General features: G+C 40.8%; 1 protein-coding gene across 3 annotated transcripts in view; it reads right to left on the bottom strand.

Annotated features, from left to right (window-relative positions):
* Positions 1–8,473: 8,473 nt before the first annotated feature.
* The window catches only part of SLC35D2 (solute carrier family 35 member D2), a 32,472-nt gene continuing 27,012 nt past the window's right edge, over positions 8,474–13,933 (bottom strand). For all 3 annotated transcript variants that reach the window (XM_060235461.1, XM_060235462.1, XM_060235459.1), the window contains 2 exons: positions 12,795–12,877; positions 8,474–12,708 (listed from right to left, as the gene is read on the bottom strand). In XM_060235461.1, coding sequence (XP_060091444.1) covers positions 12,606–12,708; positions 12,795–12,877 — 186 coding nt within the window. In that variant the 3' untranslated portion in view covers positions 8,474–12,605. The remainder of the gene's footprint in view (positions 12,709–12,794; positions 12,878–13,933) is intronic.

The following is a 13,933-nucleotide window of genomic DNA, read 5'->3' on the forward strand; positions in this document are numbered from 1 at the left end:
GCTGTTGTCCTCTGTGTTCACACAGTTTCTTTTTGGATACAGGATTATTTATAAGAAGGCACAGGTATTGATTCAATGCCTGTGAAGGCTGGGACTTCCCAAGGTGGAGTATGTTGCCATGAAAGTCCATTTTAAGCCATCCCAGAGATTCCTGTTTTGACCTGCCATCATTGCTAAAAACAGCAAAATACAATCAGTTTTCTGAAAAGCAAATATATAGTATGAGATTGAACTGATAAAACCCCACTGACAATGGAGACAATTATTTTGAGAGCACTGAAAGCAGCTTGAAAGAAGGATCACTGCTTGTGGTTTCAGGTGGGTAGCCATGACAGTCTGTAGTAGTAGAACAAAATTAGAACCTAGTAGCACTTTAAAGACCAGCTACATTTCCCACAGTATAAGCTTTCATGAGCCAACATATCTGATGAAGTGAGCTCATGAAAGCTTATTCCCTGGGAAAACTTTGTTGGTCTTTAGGATGTTACTGATTTGAATTTTAATCTACTTGTGGTAGGTACACTTAGCTCACCTTTACTTCTGAAAAACAGGTTTTGCAAGGAGGGGGGCATAATTAGGATGCTTGACCATGGTTTGAGTCATTTGATGTCTTCAAGTTGTAATAATCTCATTTATATTTGATCACTACACATTAAACAATTGTGCATGCAAGTTCTCATACTGCTTTTCAGTGGTTTCTTCCCATTCCCATATATTGTTCACCACATTCTTTCATTATGTAATGTAATGTAAAATTTTATTTATATCCCGCCCTCCCCCACCGGAGCAGGCTCAGGGCGGCTAACAGCATTTAAAAGTGAAACAATACAATAATAAAACATTAAATTCACATTAAAACCAATCAATCAATAATCAAAACATTACTAAAACTAACATTGGCGGTAAACATTATTAATTTAGCAGTAAACATTAGCTCAGTCATTGGTGAACGCCTGTTTGAAGAGGACGGTCTTGCAGGCCCTGCGGAACTGGTCTAAGCTCCGCAGGGCCCGCACCTCCTCTGGGAGCTGGTTCCAGAGTTGTGGGGCCGCGGCTGAAAAGGCCCGAGTGCGGGTGCTTTGAAGTTTAACTTCTTTTGGCCCAGGGATATTCATATATAAAATATGTACATTTTATAGTTACAGAGGTGAGACATCTTCTGTCTTATATGACTGCTTGACAATGGTTATTGATGGCAAGGGCAAGTGAACTGTCCAAATTGGGAATAATATGCACACATTTGTTCCCACACTATTTCATGAGAATTGTAGCTTTAAAAAACAAACACAACCCTGTAGTTCATTTAAATGACTGTGCAGGTGCAGTGAAAACTATGAGTGATCCATGCCTAAAAAGTAGATCATTTTAATGAACTAATCATGATCTCAAATAAAAGATGCCTTCAGCAGTGATTGAGGAGGTTCTGTTATCTTACCTGGGAAACACAAGACTACTGCAAGCTTCAGTGCATAAATCATGTAACTTATTTACCCAGGTACCACCAGCACACAAAACAACTTACAATACCGGTACCGTACAGAAAATAAGCTATCTGATATGGCATCCAGTTAGAACCTTTAGCAAAAAATCAACATGAGCTTGACTCATGTATAAGTGCATAGTTTTAGCACAATAAGTTCAAGTGTCCCTCATATCTTCTACTGTGTGCAGCATCCCTGTTCAGCACTGCGCAATACCTGTTTTACTCAAAGCAACAAGGGCAGAAAAGAATTGTGTGTCTACACCATGGGGAAATCAAAACCATGGGGAAGTCAAACCACTTCCAACTCTCTTAAAACTACCTTGCATCTCCATTTTGAAAAGGCCTGCTCCTCAGACATCATGGCCAGAATCATGCTCTATAAAAGTGATTGAGACCAGGCAATTTCAATGGATTGGGGCAGTTGTAATTATATTGTTTCGGAGACTATGGAAGACAACTTGAAAAGCTTTTGTATTTATTCAGGTAATTCCAACCCCCCCAGGTAGTCATTGACTTCCCACCTAGACAGCAAGAGATAGAATCCGATGTGCCACTGGGCGGAGAGAGAACAGTGTCTTCCTTCTTCAACCAGACTTCCTTGACATGCATAAGAAGCTGTGACACTAAATCCATTATTTAGAAATGTCCAAGCATTCACTTCCAGACGTAAATGAATGTCTCACACTTATACAAAGTTAGGCAAATATTATTAACTGGAATTTCAGTAGAGGAAATGAGGCATGAGGTAGTTATGAAATCCACCCACAACAAATATGCAGCACTTTAATCCAAGCAAAAAATGTAGGCCTCCTGACTCCATAGCCTGAACCAGAGAGTCTGGCAGGAGAGAGAAAAATGAAACCCACAAAGGAAGGATGCAAAAGGATTTATTCCAATGACAATGTATACAACACCCTTATTGGATCAGACCAGTGGTCCATCTAGTCCAGTATCCTGTTTCACATAGTGGTCAGCCAGTTCCTCTGCAGGGCCAACAACAGGGCATAGAGGCCAATGTGTTCCTCTGAAGTTGCCTCTTGGCAATGATATCCAGAGATATACTGCTTCTGAATGTGGTGGTTCCTTTTATTCAGTATAGTTAACAGCCATTGATAGTGAAGTCTTCCATGAATAGAATCACTTTTAAAAACTGCTTGTGGCCATTACTATATACTCCAGCAGTAAATTCCACATTTTAATCGCTTGTTGTTTAAATAGGTATTTCCTTTTGTTCACCCTGAATTTACTGCTCATCAACTGCATTGGTGTTTCTGTCTACCTTCTACCTTGTGTATAATGTTATTAACCTCTATCATGTTCCCCACCCCATCATCTTTTTTCTAAACTGAAAAGTCCCAGAATCTTCAGCCTTGCCTCATAGGAAAGGTCCTCTAACCCCTGCAATTTCATTTTGAGATAAAGATAAAGGTAGTCCCCTGTGCAAGCACCAGTCGTTTTCGACTCTGGGGAGACGTTGCTTTCACAACGTTTTCACGGCAGACTTTTACGGGGTAGTTTGCCATTGCCTTGTCCAGTCATCTATACTTCCCCCCCAGCAAACTGGGTACTCAATTTACTGACCTTGGAAGGATGGAAGGCTGAGTCAGCCTGGAGCCGGCTACCTGAACCAGCTTCCGCTGAGATCGAACTCAAGTCATGAGCTGAGGGCTCAGACTGCAGTACAGTGCAGTGCAGTGACCAAAACTGCACACAGTATTCCAAGTGAGGCTGCATCAATTATCTGTACAGGGGCTTTATAATATCGGCTGTTTTGTTTTCAATGCCTTTCCTAATAACCTGCAGCACAGAATCTATAAGTAAACTATACTAAAGTGTTTTAAGGTACCTGCTGCTAGGGATGTCAGCCTCCAGGTGGGACCTGAGAATATCCCAGGATTGTAGCTCTTCTCCAAACCAGAAAGATCAGTTCCCTAGGAGAAAAAGGATGTTTTGGAGGGTAGACTCTACAGCATTGTGCCCCACTGAGCTCCCTGTCCTCCTCAGGCTCCAATCTCCAGGAGTTTCTCAACCAGGATCTAGCAACCCTACCTCTCCACCTCCCACCAGTGTTGTGGAGGTAAACCTAGCAACCCTATCTGCTGCTTTTCATCAGAACTATTGCAAAAGTGATGTTCAAATAATACAGAGAATCTACCATTTGTAACAGTATCATAGTTTCTACACAAAACTATTTGAATCGAGTCAAGTTGAGAACATTTAATAAAATACCTACTTTTTAAAAAAATGACATGAATTAATATCTTCTGAGAAAGTAGACATAAGTATTGGTATATGTTCCACTTTAAAAAGGTTACATGTATAAAATATTAAGCTATGTTCAACATTTCTCATACCCCCCAGTCTCTCACACCGAGATATATTCCTTTTGATTTCTGCAGTATTTTTTTTAAACTGTCAATTTGTCTCTCCTTTTCTCTCAATGGGCTTTTTGTCTCAGTGTGCTGATACAACTTTATTTGTATTTGATACATGCATTAGTAAGCTGCAGTGGGAAACATTTGCTGACAGCTCAGCAGTCATATACTAATCCTCCCCAATCAAACTACCTCTGTATCTCTTCTCTAGAGGCAGGAAAAAGCAAATACACACCCTACACACCCTTCATAAGCATCATTCCATAATGTGAAGAGAGGAAAAAACACAGGAAGACTTATTTTGTGGTCTTGCCTTCATAAAATTCATCACAGGGACACAAATTTTTTATAGATCAGGATCCAAATAATGGGACAGCTGGTTTTGCATACATCCAAGGTGACTTTGAACTTGTGCATCTTAAACAGCAATTCCTCTCCTCATATTCTATTGCTGCCAGCCCACAAGCTTTCTCTGTAGATACTCAAGCCCTGTGGAACAGCCCTCCAGAAGAAAAGTCTCTTGTGTATGTCATGTATAAAGTTTCTATTGCCATTTAAATAGTTTAAGGTTAAATTTTTATTTATATGGTTCTTAATCTGTTACCTTGCATTCTAGCTGTTTGGCACACCTATAAATGGTTCATATTAATAAATGGCAAATTTCTTATAAAGAAAACATTTTCTAAAGTAGCAGAAAATTCAAAAAGTGGCAATAGGCAGCAGAAACTTCAAAAAGTAAAAAAAATCCCACTGGTCATTCTGATATTCTTAGATATACTTAAATAGTTCACTGGATTCTAGCTATAGACCACATTTAAGAAATGTTGTGCTCTTCAGAATCCAACCTAGAGAAAAAAGCCCAAATTACTGAATGTGTCAAGAAGCAGATGCAGGGGTCAATACTCAACTAGGTTTTCCAAAACCAAGGAAGCAATACTACACATTTCAGTATTTTCCATTTATCAGTTAGTACCCTGAATGCCAGCTTGCTGGGGGGAAAGTGTAGATGACTGGGGAAGGCAATGGCAAACCACCCTGTAAAAAAGTCTGCTGTGAAAACGTCGTGATGTGACGTCACCCCAGAGTTGGAAACGACTGGTGCTTGCACAGGGGACTACCTTTACCTTTTACCTTGAATGCCAGAGATCACATCTGTGCCATCTATTCACTCTTACCTCCTTCTTACCTAGAACACAAGTTTTCCCCTGATTTTCCATAGTTTTCCAAGTTTTTCCATATTACACTAAACAATTTTAACCAGAATAAAGTTTTAGTTAAATGGTACTGAACAGATGAGTTTCCAGGAGCCATTTCCTTCTTGGTAAGCCATAGTACATCTTTTAAGTGCGCACTATTTCATACCACTTGGCAGGAATGTTCTGGACTTGTGCATCTGAATCATCACCACCATGTAGTGCGTGGCACTGAGAGTACTTGGAGACAGGCTTTAGAACCATTGCACAGCAGCAGTACTGCAGTCCAAGCTCTCTGCTCACGACCTGAGTTCAATCCCGGCAGAAGCTGGGTTCAGATAGCCAGCTCAAGGTTGACTGAGCCTTCCATCCTTCTGAGATTGGTAAAATGAGTACCCAGCTTGCTTGGAGTAAAGTGTAGATGACTGGGGAAGGCAATGGCAAACCACCCCATAAAAAGTCTCCGATGAAAATGTCGTGATGCGATGTCACCCTAGAATTGGAAGCAACTGGTGCTTGCACAAGGAACTACCTTTACAGCATTCATTCTGCTATAGCTTTTCATGCTCCCTTGACTATTCCTTGTTTTCTCTCAGCTAAGTCAGAGGTGGAAGTCTGCACACTCTGACAGCACAGAAAAGAAGCAGGTTTCAATATAACTGACAATAATAGCTTCACAGGAAGAATTAAACATGACAGAAGTCCTACTTCTATACAAGCCCAAGCTTGGCTCAAGGCATATAAGGCCTGATTTCCAGTATGATGTGCTTTCAGGGCATTCAATACTGCTGTGCACTGGGTAGCTGTTGCACATTCATGGCTGATAGGGACACACCTGGAATCATAGTAGGCTGCACAATGTAAAACCATCTTGATACTGCTGGGGTTGATTCAGATGGAGCTGTTTGCCCTGTAAAATGTATCTTTTGCATTTTCATCTGTGGCATTATGGAGCTGGAGCGAAATAGCCAGCTAGTCCATTCGCCTTTGAGCACCACAAAGTCTATACTGGGGGCAATAGGGCCTGCATGCAGAAAAGCCACATAGGATGGAGTCCATAGGAAAGCAGGGAATTAGGTGAGAGTGAGTGAAAAAACTGGCTGGACCCAGCCTATGTGCACACTCCTATTAGATCATGAGGCATTTAATGTTCATGGGGTTTTCTTCAAACTCCTGTCTGCTATTATCAAGAGCCTGGGGGTGCTGTTGGAGCCGTCCCTGAAGATGGAGGCTCAGATAGCAACCACTGCCAAGTCCGCGTTCTTTCATCTTAGACGGGCAAGACAGTTGGCTCCCTTCCTGGACCGCGACGACCTAGCAACAGTGATCCATGCCACGGTCACCTCGAGATTGGATTACTGCAATGCCCTCTACATGGGGCTGCCCCTGTGCCGGACCCGGAAATTGCAGCTGGTGCAGAACGCCGCGGCCCGGCTGTTATTGGGCCTCCCAAGGCGGGGGCACATCCGGCCGGGCCTTCGGGCTCTGCACTGGCTTCCAATAACATACCGAGTCCGGTACAAGGTGCTGGTCATTACCTTTAAAGCCCTATATGGCCTGGGACCTGCCTACCTGAAGGACCGTCTCTCCCCACACGTTCCCCAGAGAGTACTGAGGTCTGGGACTCAAAACCTTCTCACCATCCCCGGGCCCAAGGAAGTCCGTCTCAAGACAACCAGAGACAGGGCCTTTTCTATAATGGCCCCCACATGGTGGAACCAGCTGCCGGAAGAGGTGAGGGCCCTGCGGGATCTTACTCAGTTCCGCAGGGCCTGTAAGACAACCCTCTTCCGGTTAGCTTATGCCGACTAGATAAATGTAGCTTATCAGATTTTAGTGAAATATACTGGATAGTTTTAATGTTAAGATTTTAATGTTTTTAGGTTTTTTAAATGTTTTGACTTTTAAATGTATTAACTTTGTACCTTGTTTTATTGTTTTGTCGTTGTTGTGAGCCGCCCTGAGCCACTCTGTGGGAAGGGCGGGATATAAATTATAGAATAAAAAATAAAAATAAAATGTTGCTGATCCAAAGATCCACATTCACTTAGAACTCACAGCTTTCTTGCTAGTCTGATCAGTGTGCTAATAAAAGATGTCAATGTACAAAATGAAACATGCCATCTTTACCTATCCGTAATCCAATTTAAAGAACACACAATTGTTGGCTTTAAATAAATTTTCTGATTTTTTTAATCTTTTAAAACGTTTAATTTTTTTGGCAGCAGGTATTTTTACAGGTAGCTCAAATACTGTACAACATGTTCCATTGCCTACTAAAGGGAATGTCACACAAAGTTAAGAAATGTTGGCCAGCTCACAACTTCTTTACTTTTGTGGTTTTGTTTGTACCACAAAATGTGTATGCAGTATACTATTTGAGCTGGTTACAAATGCTTTGTATTTGCTATTAAAATTGCCATCTTTCAATTCCTGTCCAAAAATGTATTATAAGAGGGTTGACAAGTTACCAAGGATGTGTTGGGTTCTTGGCACCAACATCTTTTGGTGAAAAGTGTTCAGAGTGAAGCCCGCTTCATTAGATAGTTTTGTTAGACAAAGAGGCTATAGCTTAGTCCACAGCAAACACTTTGTATGTAAGTCCCCAAGGTCAGACATGGTTGGCATTTTCTGGTAAAATGCTTTCTGGCAGCATGATTGGTTTGATCTAGAACTGTAACTATCCTGGAGTAGATGAACTAATGATCCAACTCAGTATAAGGCAGCTTCATGTGTTCAAGGCTGCAATCCTATGTACACTTGCCTGGAATAAGTTAGCTTTGAACCAACTCATGTCTTTGAGTTAAGGAAAGAGAATTTAACCCCTTGGAAATGGTTTTCTGAGATTGGAACACAATATAATGGAACCGAAAAGACGGTACAAGTAGATGAAGCTCCTAAGGACATAGGAAGCAGGCTTATGCTGAATCAGACCACTGACTACTTGGACTAGTGTCATCAATTCTGATTGACAGCAACACTCCGGGGCATCACCCAGAAGGCCTCTTCCTGTATTTTTAACAGGTGTATATATGTATCAGGAATTCACCTTTCTCTGTGCAAACTGTTTCTGCTAAGCCATAGGATACCCATTTAAGTGCTTCCTATGTGAAATGTGTAATTAGTTGTTGTAGATTTTCCAGGCTGTATGGCCGTGGTCTTGGCATAGTAGTACCTGATGTTTTTTCCAGCAGCAGTCAGGTACTACTATGCCAAGACCACAGCCATACAGCTCAGAAAATCTACAACCACCAATGAACTCTGGCCGTGAAAGCCTTTGACAACATAAATATGTAATTATTCGTAACTTCGTAACAGATACAACAAAAGGATTTTTTCTTCTTAATTTTTCACCATTACTTAATACACTGAGAGATCTTTTTGTTGTTGTTTTTATATTTAAAAGAATATGAACAAGCCAAAAAGGGGAACTAATTTTTTAATAACAAATAGGATTTCTTGGATTTACAAAAGGCATACCGTAAGCCTGATTAGGCAAAGCAGAATTAGACAAGCAGCTGCCTTCATTACCAAGGAACATTTAATTCTGCTGGTTGGCATGTATCAAGCTATTGAACATTTGATTGTCATTCGCATAATGGAAATGGCTCCAATGCCTCTCTTAGATTACTGTGTTCAAAACTTCACATTTATGGTTTTGCAAGGCTAACTGAAACAAGAGAAAAACTTCAAGGTGTCTCCAAATGTTATACCAATTCCCCACTAGCCTTGTCCCAGTCTCACGCTCCTCTTCTCCATGGTGCATCTGTCCGATTTGCACAAGCTGCTGCAGGGCTGCGACTCGCCCAGAGGATCTTGCTTGCCATGGGAAAGAGGTGGAGAAAGTTGCAGCCCCATGGCAGCATGTGTGAAATTGGATGGAAGTGCAGTGGAGAAAAGTGTGAGACTAGGACGAGGCTAGTGCGGAATTGGCCTGAGAGTCATCTCTTCACTGAAGTCATATGATGCTGGTGTATTAAGATTCAGAAATGTAAAGTGCCTAGATCCAATTTATCTATCATAAGAACATAAGAGAAGTCATGTTGGATCAGGCTGATGGCCCATCCAGTCCAACATTCTGTGTCACACAGTGGTCAATATATGTGTGTGTGTGTGTGTGTATATACACACACACACACATATACATAAACACACACACACACACACACATATATATACACACATACTGTGGCTAATAGCCACTGATGGACCTCTGCTCCATATTTTTATCCAATCTCCTCTTGAAGCTGGCTATGCTTGTAGATGCCACCACCTCCTGTGGCAGTGAATTCCACATGTTAATCACCCTTTGTGTATTTCCTTTTATCCGTTTTAACCTGACTGCTCAGCAATTTCATTGAATGCCCATGAGTTCTTGTATTGTGAGAAAGGGAGAACTTCTTTCTCTACTTTCTCCATCCCATGCATAATCTTGTAAACCTCTATCGTGTCACCCCACAGTCGACGTTTCTCCAAGCTAATGAGCCCCAAGCATTTTAACGTTTCTTCATAGGGAAGTGTTCCAAACTTTTGATCATTCTAGTTGCCCTTTTCTGCACTTTTTCTAATGCTATAATATCCTTTTGGAGGTGCAGTGACCAGAATTGTACACAGTATTCCAAATGAGCCCACACCATCGATTTATACAGGGGCATTATGATGCTGGCTGATTTGTTTTCAGTTCCCTTCCTAATAATTCCAGCATGGCGTTGGCCTTTTTTATTACAATCGCACACTGTCTTGACATTTTCAGTGAGTTATCTACCACAACCCCAAGATCTCTCTCTTGGTCAGTCTCTGCCAGTTCACAACCCATCAACTTGTATTTGTAGCTGGGATTCTTGGCCCCAATGTGCATTACTTTGCACTTGGCCACATTGAACCGCGGAGTGTTGGACTGGATGGGCCATTGGCCTGATCCAACATGGCTTCTCTTATGTTCTTAATTATAGAAAGTTACACTCTTTTAAGTTCACTGAAGTTAATGGACTTAGAAGGGTGTAATGCTGCTTAGGAATGCACTACAAGTTACCTGCATCTCTAGCAGTACCTTCCTCAAGTGTTATTGTTTGCATCTGTTTTAACATCATACCAATTGGAAACTGTTTTATCATTTACTACAATGGATTTGTATTCAGAGGAAAAAAATGTAGACAAACTGTGATCTTCCTTCATCAAAGAATAAACATATACCCTGAGGGATATAAATGCCAAAATGTAATAAATATTCCACAGAAAGGTATGATACCTTACAATGTGTTTTTCTGAACAGCAGCAACACAAAACCATTATTTTCTCAGTAATGCGCTTAGCTGCAAAACAACTAGAGACATGTGAAAAAAATGACCAAGCAGACACTAACTGCTGATATGAGAACAGAACTCAATGGGTGCATTGTGGACAGAAAACCTTGGAGGTAGTCATGCTACCCTACCTGATTAAATGAGTCAATTCTATGCATGAGAATATCCTAAAATAGATATTAAAAAGTAAATCATGCAAAAAAGAAACATTCAAGTGTTGCAAAAAGTCAGAAACTGTTAACTGCTATCACAAATCACGCTTTTGTTAGAAACAAAGTACCTTCCCTGACTTTCTCCTTTCCCACAAATTAAAGCACAGCAAATGCTTTACAAAGTCACAAAAACATTTCTCTACAGGGTTGTGAATTTTGTTCTAATTTATTTTAACTAAGTTACACAGTATAGGAAATACAGGGCCACTGCTCTCCCCATATCTCCTCCCATGTCTCCTCAGCAACAGTGAATTAAGACACATGCTGTGGAATCATTTCCTTGTACTCTCTCTTCCACAACTAGCAGCCAATGAATCAGGGCAGGAAGTGGGAAAAGGCTGTTCAATACCATGTTAACATGTGTCTTCACATCTGGAGAGAAACAGGATTGAGGCAACTACCATCTACTGGAACAAGCATTAAAGGGCTTCAATCCATCTAGACAAAGTCAGATAGCCTGGCCTAGATTGTTATCCAGATGAGCGTATGAATTAGACTATTCTAGATGCTTCCACTCAGACAAAGCCTCTAATGAGAGCTGAGAAACCTCTGATGAAGTGCAAGGAGCTGCAAGGCAAATGGAGAGATTTCAGACCTCTAAAGCAAGAAAAAACACTTTTAAGTGCATATGCACAGGGTGTGGACAAGTCCAAATGACACAGTGGGTGAAAGGGATGCTGCTGCTGGGCAGAAGGCAAAAATCCAAGAGCATCTTCCAGAAACAAGGATGCAACAGAGTTGTTTGCAACCTTGACAGCAACTGTAAATGTGCTAAATTCCAGACAGTATATTTGTGCCAGAAGAGTCACAATCTTATCTCCTCCATGCATAGAATACAGTTCACTCTAGCTCCACCTCATGGCTAATGAATGTTAAACAGAATACAGAGATTAATTTTAAAAAAAGAAAAACACCACCGAACAGATGAGTTTTGAATAGCCATTTTGTTCTTGGTAAACAAGAGGGAATCTTTTTATATTGTGCCAGGAATGTTCTGGACTTGCGCATCCCAATCATCACCACCATGCAGTGTGTGGCATTAAAAGGGAATGTGCTTCAAAATCTCTTTTTGTTTCATAATGTTTCATGCTCTTTTGGCTATTCATTGCTTTCTCTCAACTAAGCCAAAGAGGAAGTCTGGCCACTTTATCTGGGGCAGTACAGAACAGATGACTTTGATTTCACTGACAGTAATAGCTTCACATGAAGAATTAAGGAAATATAACAGCCATGGTAAGAGAAGAAGCCTTATTCCATACAAAGGGTGCATGCTTGACTCAAGGCACATAAGGCACAACATATCCAGTATCAGATGAGCTTTCAGGGCAGTCAGAGCTTAGTTATGGGCACAAGGATGTGCACAAAAAAGGCTGGTGGGGACATTCCTGGGATTATACAAGCTGTGCATTTTAAGATCCCATAGTAGAGCTAGTGTTGATCCAGGAGATAAGGCTTCTGCATATTTACTGCACTTCAAGGTGCACCATTATAGAGGTGGTTGGAGCCACGAGAAAAGAACATGCATCAGCTGGCTGCCTATAGATTGAATGACACATTAGGCTCTGAACAGTCTGTGGAAGTGTGCTCACGCAAAAAGAAGCAACTTGTCAACTCTGTTTGCACACCTCTAAATGTTTCTTACAGTTTAAGCTAGCACTATATTCTAGATTCCACAGTTACTGAGATAGCAGCAAATCAATTGGATTTGGATGGGAACATTCTGACAGTGTAATGTCAAATTAGGGGGGGAAATTGGATTTAGCTAAATGCAAGAATTTTTCTGTGCGGGGGCAAAGTATCTCCTAACCTGCTAGCTGTCTCGAGTACAAAAATATGGTGTTATTGCATCCTGATACACAAGAATCAAGCACATCTAATTAGTGCTTTCTGGATGTCATATTCTGTCCCAGCCAATGATACCCTGGGTCACAATGCATGGTGAGGTAGATTCAGTCTTATTCAGGTCCCATTCTCGCATGTGCTTGCCTGATTACCACCAGAGCTGGTATCCTTCTGGCTTTTCAAATGACTTCATTTTGCTAGCTCTTGGCATTGGATATCAGATTTTCTTCATCTGTTGGGTGCTTAGGGCTGTCCTGTCCCTGTATTGTTAGAAATGAGTATCTCAGTCCCCCTGCCATGCTAAAAGAGAAAGCACACAAAAAAATCAGAAATCTATGTCAGACACCTTGTATGAAACTGTATCATGGAGTCAAAACTACACTCACCAGATATTGAGCCCTATGAAGTTCAACACAGAAAAGATGTAGTCTCCACCAACCAGCATTCCGATATATGCGATGGACACATTCTACAAACAAAAAGTGTCCCTCCAGTTAGCCTCTTATCATCACTGTGTTTCTACATGTGCTTCCTAAGATAAGAATTTACAAGCACTACAATAAATCACCCTGATTTTCTTTTGATTAATTTAACCAGGAAAAATAGTGTGTGCACTGTGCAGGTCAATGGATGGTGATCACCTTATTTTACCATGTTTTACTGTTTCAGACTGTACTCTTTTATATTTGTATTCAACCAATAAACTCAGATTTTCTAACAGCCAAATTCCAAGTTTTCTAAGAGGGAAAGTAACAGTATTTATTGTTCAATTAACATAGTAAACCCCATTCATTGAGTGTCATCAGTAATATCACTTTAATTTTGTTACATGTGTGAAAGTCACCCTCCAATTGACATGTCATATATTTTTCTTGGAGAAACAGTCAGTGAAAATAATACCAAGCTTGCTTTAGGCTGCAGAGCCACAGCCCCATGATGGATAGATGAAATCTGGTCACCATCATACAACTCATTGCAAAAAAACTCCTGAGGTAAAATGGCTGCAGTTTCGCTGAAGACACCGTGTACTCTAGCTCTGCCTTAGGATAGTGGCACTCTGATTATAATTGCATTATTAGAAACTTACAATACACTAAAACAATGGCAGAATTAGGGATGTTACTTTGAATCTTTATAACCTTTCAGTGCTAGAGGGGGCACAGAGACCAAACAAGATGAAAAACTAGTGATATTTCCTATAACAGATATGAATAACGTGAAAATTAGCTTTGCTCCTCAATGAAGAAAATGACCAAATAGATACCAAGGCATTATACAAGCACTGGATAGATGAAATCTGGTCACCATCATACAACTCATTGTGTCCTTTTGCAAAAGTTTCCAAAATGAAAAAGCTCCCAATTGCCATGAGGGGGCTAAGTTGTAAAATGGGAAGAAAATTCCTTGGCTCACCTCTCCAGTTTGTCCTATATATCTAATATGCCTATAACTCACCAACACCATATGTTCAGCCCCTTTTCATTACCAAGATCCTATTACCCGATTAAATAAAAAATGCACATCT

The sequence above is a fragment of the Heteronotia binoei genome, chromosome 4 (assembly GCF_032191835.1).
Source record: "Heteronotia binoei isolate CCM8104 ecotype False Entrance Well chromosome 4, APGP_CSIRO_Hbin_v1, whole genome shotgun sequence".
NCBI lineage: Eukaryota > Metazoa > Chordata > Lepidosauria > Squamata > Gekkonidae > Heteronotia > Heteronotia binoei.